This window comes from Trachurus trachurus (genome assembly GCF_905171665.1).
Source record: "Trachurus trachurus genome assembly, chromosome: 18".
In the NCBI taxonomy this organism is placed as follows: domain Eukaryota; kingdom Metazoa; phylum Chordata; class Actinopteri; order Carangiformes; family Carangidae; genus Trachurus; species Trachurus trachurus.
In genome coordinates, this window is record NC_139909.1 from 27218252 (window position 1) to 27224285 (window position 6034).

The window sequence follows — 6034 nt, forward strand, 5'->3', positions numbered from 1 at the left end:
ATAAATAAACTTGAGCCCCCTTTTCCTCACACAGACCACGAGTCCACTCAGTGGTGCTACGACAACTTTGTCAACTACCGCTCGCTGATGTCGGCCGACAACGTGCGCCAGCAGTTGTCGAGGATCATGGACCGCTTCAGCCTGCCGCGCCGCAGCACCGACTTCACCAGCAGAGACTACTACGTCAACATCCGCCGAGCGCTGGTCACTGGCTTCTTCATGCAGGTCAGTCGTGTGCGCTCTGCTCACCCAGCCGTGGCGTATCTGTGACCCGTTGACCTCGGCTAATTAGTCTCCCATTACTTTGTTTTTAATGACTCATCAGTAAACGGCCTCATTAGTTTTTTCCTTGGTTATTTTTTTTTTGCAAAGGCAGTCTTTGTATTCAGCTCCAGTGCCGACCTGCTGCTCACTGACGTTTGCCCTTGTTGGGTTTGATCATTTAAAAAAATATTAGTTGTGCAAAACATGTGTCCCCACTAAAAACAGCAGCAGAGAAGTGTATTGTAACGGATAAACACCCTTAAACACAAAAGGCGAACACACACACAGCTGCTTTGTTTTAAACACATAACAAGAAATCAAGTCAATTTGTGCCTCGTGCGAGGAAACAAATGGCATTTCACAAGAAGCCATTTTCAGGGCTACCTGAAACAAGCAACCTGACAAGTTGAATTACGGTGTTAATATTTAAATATTTGTCAACATTAACCTTTATCTCGCAGACAAATTTGCGGTTCATGTTGGAGCTTTCGCAGCATTGGAGATCATGTCTTTGTTTGGAAAGGCCTTTATTGAGACTGATTGCCTTGGTTAATCACAACAGCCACTGCAGCTTCACCAAGTATCCGCAGAGTGGGAAAAAAATTCATCACTGCCTGATTACACACAAGTTCGTCCTCTGTCAGGATGTCGTGTTTCTATCAATAGAAATTATTACAGAAATTAAATCCAGCGCCAGTAAAGTTTTATTTGGTTTGTTGTTTTTATTGGTTTTCCTCCTTTTCCCTGTCAACGACTCTCCTGTTCCCCAGATCGCTCACCTGGAGCGCACCGGACACTACCTGACGGTGAAGGACAACCAAGTCGTACAGCTGCACCCCTCCACTGTGCTGGACCACAAGCCCGAGTGGGTGCTCTACAACGAGTTTGTGCTCACCACCAAGAATTACATCCGCACGTGCACGGACATCAAACCAGAGTGGTGAGTGTCAGTAGCAGCTGCATGTTTGAGTTTTGCATTTTGCATTCAAGACAATAAGAACGATTATTAGATGTCTAAACCCCTGATGTCACTCTCATACTGTTCATGAATGAAATGATAAATGGAATCATTTGTTATCTTTTCATATATATTTTGTGTCTCAGGGACAAAGTTAGTTAAATATATGCTTTGTTTTTTAGACTCCACATTTTATTACTGTTTTTCCAGTGCAATTTTTGTTTTCAAAATAGCTTCAAAAAGATAATTGTTGTTTTGAATTGCTTTTTGTTTTTGTCCTTTTTGTTTCCCTCGGTGCATTTTAATGTGTGTGTCCAGCGGAGGATGAATTCCCTGCGACTTCCACCTCAAAAATCTACAAATCATAAAGGATTTGCCAAAGAGTGGCTGAAGTTTAGAATAAAACTCCAAATGTCCTATAGGGCAGCTCACACCTGCAGTGTGTGACCGCTCATTCTGACTACTGATGACATAATGATGTCATACATGTGCTCTGTGTTGCAGTAGAAGTAAAATAAAGCTGAAATTCCACATTTCATGTCACATGTGCATGAGGACGAACCCATGACAGCTAGAGCTGCCAATGTGGATTATTGTCATTACCAAGTACAGTGCTGATTATTCTCTGGATTCATCTGTTTATCATATACTGTTAAAGTGTCAGCAAATAGATAAAAAATAATAAAATCCCAAGATTCCCAGAGCCCGTGGTGACGCCTTCAGATTTTTAGTCTCAAACCACAGACTTTTTTCTACTTTTAGAAATGACTCAATTGACTAAATGATCATAACAATTAGTCATTGATTTCTCTGTCCGTTGACTGATCAGTGTCTCAGTCTTGACTGAGAAGAGTCTAATAGAACAAGAAACCCCCCGCACCGCTGTGGCCTCGTATTCTCAGCACACCCTGACGATCCTACCTGTGTTCCTCTTCCCCCCTCTGTGACCTCGTGCAATTACGTATCAAATTTGTTGTGGCTGCAGCGGCAGTCAGCGTGTGAATATGGAGGAACAGCGTTCTCCCACAAGTAAACACCGAAGACAATTTTCGTGACTAATGTTTACTTGCTTTTCTTTTCCTAGGTTGGTGAAAATTGCCCCGCAGTACTACGAGATGGGTAACTTCCCCCAGTGTGAAGCAAAGAGACAGTTGGAGCGTATCATTGCGAAACACTCATCCAAGGAATACACTCAGTACTAAGAAGGTTTGCATGTGCTGCAGCAGCATCCTCAGTATTTGTACAAAGGAAGAATCCGAACTCATTTGAGCCTTCTATATTTTTTTTAATGTCCACCGATCACCTCGTTTCGAATTCTATTTTTGTCTCACCGTGTTTAGCGTACTTTCCCAACAACTGATGAATCGTCTCCAGTTGCTTTTTAGGGCCACATTGCGTCATTCTTTATGGAGCCAAGTGGATTAAAAACTGACTGTGTGACCGGTTATCAGGAAGTAGTCATCAACCGTTTCTGTCTGCAGCATGATATTTTATGTAAAAGTTCAACATTCCTCTTAAAGACATCAATAATAACAAATCCCACCTCGGGATTCTCTGCCGGTGTTTTGCTTCTACTGCTAAAACAGCGTTGAGACGCTTTTGATGAAATGTAATTTATACTGTATTTTGATGCAGGAGAAATGTGATGTTCTCTTGTCTGGAGATACTAAGAGGGGCACATTTTCTGTCAACTGTTCCACTTAATAAAAATGACTTTGTAATAAAATATTTCTCTAGTGTCAGCATTAAAATAACACGATAATCTGCACATAAACTTTTCACTTAACCCTCACAGACACACACACCCGCACTGAGCAGTCACGTTTTGACCTGCCAAATCCAGCTTGTTTCTTGGCTCTTCAGGGAAGTTAAATCTTCTTACTGGGATATTGATAGCTTCAGAAACAGTTGGAGTGAGGGGGAATGTTAATTACAAATGTTTCGGAACAAGATCAGTGTGAAATCCCTGCTGTGCCGGAGCCTGTTTCAGCTGTACTGCTTTGTGTCAGTGCCTCTCTAATGTGGAAGGTACAGCTTTTGCAGTTGGGAGAAGTGTGGAATTGGAAGCACTGCAGTGATCTGAAAAGTAAGCAGAGGAATGATTAGTGTTGCAACTTTTTATTTTTTTATTTTTTTTTATAGCAGTCCAACATTTACACTCTCTACAGCTTAAAAATATAAAACGTAGCATCCAACAACAAACTAGTGAGAATTTCTTGGCAAACAAACTTTCTAGGGAAGCTCTCCCCGCTCGTTCTGTGGGTCAGCAGCTTAACGGGGCCGGCTGCCGGTGGCTGGCCAAGCGTGAATTCCATGAAGAGTTTGTAAAACAGGAGTTTGTGGAGGAAACCTCTGGAGATGTAGATGGGGCCACTCAGCAGGGTTCAACTTGGCTGGGGTCCCTGGGAACTCCAGTGTACATCCATAGAGACTGAATATGGCTGCTGCTTCTTTATGGCCCTAAACCATTATCCACTGCCATCAAAACAGTTGTCACTTCATTTTCTTCACATCATCTTATAGATTATTTACATACAGGTGCATCTCAATAAATTGGAATATCATGGAAAAGTCCATTTCCAATAGTTCAAGTCAAATAGCCCCAACCATCTATTGAGTGGATATAGATGGACATACTTTTAAAAAGGCCAACACTTTGCTTTTTTAAATTGGACTTTTGTAATAGTCAATTTTTTTGGGAAATACTGAATTTGAGGTCTTCATTAATTGTAAACCATAATCATTCAAATTAAAATAATTTAAATAAATAAAGACATGCAATCTTTCATTCTGTGTGCATATAATGTATTGGTTTCACTTTTAGAATGGACTTTTCTATGATATTCTAATTTATTGAGATGCACCTTATACAGCATAGCTCATCATGTTTGAGCTCCACATTATGTGGTAGTGTAAATCAAAGATTCCATCTTGTTTCCATAGTAATTACCTACTTCCTATTCTTCTTCCAGGTACACACTGTCCTTATGTTCAGATAACTTTGCCTTCCCCTCCTCTGCATCTCAACTTTACATTAATTGTAAGGGAATGTACATAACACTGATGTAAGGATGGAGGCAGAAATGAACCTGTAAGCATTTTTTCCAATCTCTGTAGTGTCTGGGAGTAGGCAGGCAGAAGATACTAGACCTGCTCTGGGAGTTTTAAATTAAGCCTGCAGATTGTATAATATGCTAAGTCAGGAAATTAGCATGTGTGCTTTAATATTTTTGGACTTTTGGGAGACAAGTTTTTAAGTGGATGGCCCGTGGCTCAGGGACGTACACAGGACCACAAAATGGTGCCAGGGAGATTAGTCTCTCCTCCAAAGTGAAGCCAATAGAAAACCCATTAGTTTGAGCTGATCTGGAAATTATATGGAATTGATCCTGTGGTAAGAACAGTTTTTCATGCTCGATACTTCCCATTGATTCGCGCTGCCATAATTACAAATGAAAATCATTGCGTCTCCCAAGTTTTATTTTGTTAGTGTCTGATGTGAGAGGCTGCGACCATTGCATGCGGCCTTACTTCTTATGCTTAATCGTTAGCCGGCGGTTTGTCGGATGTTCATGCATAGGAATCCGTAGATTTGATTAAAAAAAATGGAACCCTGACACCACTGGGATGGGTTTTGTTGTTTACCATTTGTTCAGCTGTGGAAGAAGTTTCTGGAGGTCAAGGAAGTGCAGGGATGAGCCAGTGTACTGTATCTGTACAGGGTATCCACAGGGTCTTGAAAAGTATTAAAAGGTGATAAATCAATTTTGGGAAAATTAAGACCCTTAAAAAGTATTAAAAAGTCTTAGTCTTAAATTTTGAAGGTATTTTTTTCTGAATTAGCTGTCCAAGAGTTTGAGTCCTAAAAAACATTGTGAAAGTGTGTGAATTTATTTGTTTTATTAAAAAACAAAGATGAACTGGGCGAGTGAGTATCCGAGTAGTCGAATGCCATCCAAGTCAAGCGAGTACTCGAATATCGGCTGATTTGATTTGAAAATCTTTAATGTCCCCGAAGGGCAATTTGGTTTGCAACAAAAGTTGCAAAAAGAGTCAACACAGTAGAGCTCACATAGCACACACATGATACAATAAATACATATAGTCATCACAGATTACAGTACTGTACATCCTACAGCCCTACTGGAAACGAAATCAAAGGCCTATCTTGAATTGTGTTGTATCATAGTGGTCTATCACAAACTAAAACTGTTCAGTTAAAAGTGTCATTGATGTAAATGGTTACAGCTTGAAGTGGCTGTGAAGTGTTGAAAAATATTGAGAAAGTCTTGAAAAGGTATTAAAATGAACTTCAAGATTCCTGTATAGACCCTGCTGTATCTGTATCTGTATCCCTCCTCACAGCTGTTCCATCCACGCCCCACCCCCCCCCTCCTGCTCCCTGTTCCGGTGTTAGGGGCCATTTTATGTGGCTCTTTTGACGGTAACTCAACAAAAGTAGCAAACACAAACAAATACCAGACAGGTATTGTTGAGCGTTGTTTCCAAACAGTGTGAATCACCGGCCTCGCTGCAGCTCAATCTCCCGCCACCCACAGAGTCCTGGATGGTGCCTCATCATCATTTGAGACCGTGGGTTGGGGGGGAAGTTTATTGCACAACACCTCAGCGTTTCAGGAAATCCATCCACCCACCCACTCTCACCCCCCCACCCATCCCATGCCGGTCCTCCCCCCACACCACACCACACCACCACCACCACCACCAGGGCCGCCGCCACCAATCGCAGCCGAGACAGGTGTCTTATCTCCATCGCGCAGCACAAGCACAGCCAATCTTGCAGGAAGATGG

The 6034-nt window shown here is 41.8% G+C and overlaps 1 protein-coding gene across 2 annotated transcripts in view; it reads left to right on the forward strand.

Moving 5' to 3' along the window:
• Nucleotides 1-2916, forward strand: part of dhx15 (DEAH (Asp-Glu-Ala-His) box helicase 15) — a 31366-nt gene extending 28450 nt beyond the window's left edge. For both annotated transcript variants that reach the window (XM_083992817.1, XM_083992816.1), the window contains exons 12-14: nucleotides 35-225; nucleotides 1035-1204; nucleotides 2307-2916. In XM_083992817.1, the coding sequence (XP_083848943.1) occupies nucleotides 35-225; nucleotides 1035-1204; nucleotides 2307-2424 (479 nt within the window). In that variant the 3' untranslated portion in view covers nucleotides 2425-2916. The remainder of the gene's footprint in view (nucleotides 1-34; nucleotides 226-1034; nucleotides 1205-2306) is intronic.
• The last annotated feature ends 3118 nt before the right edge of the window (nucleotides 2917-6034 follow it).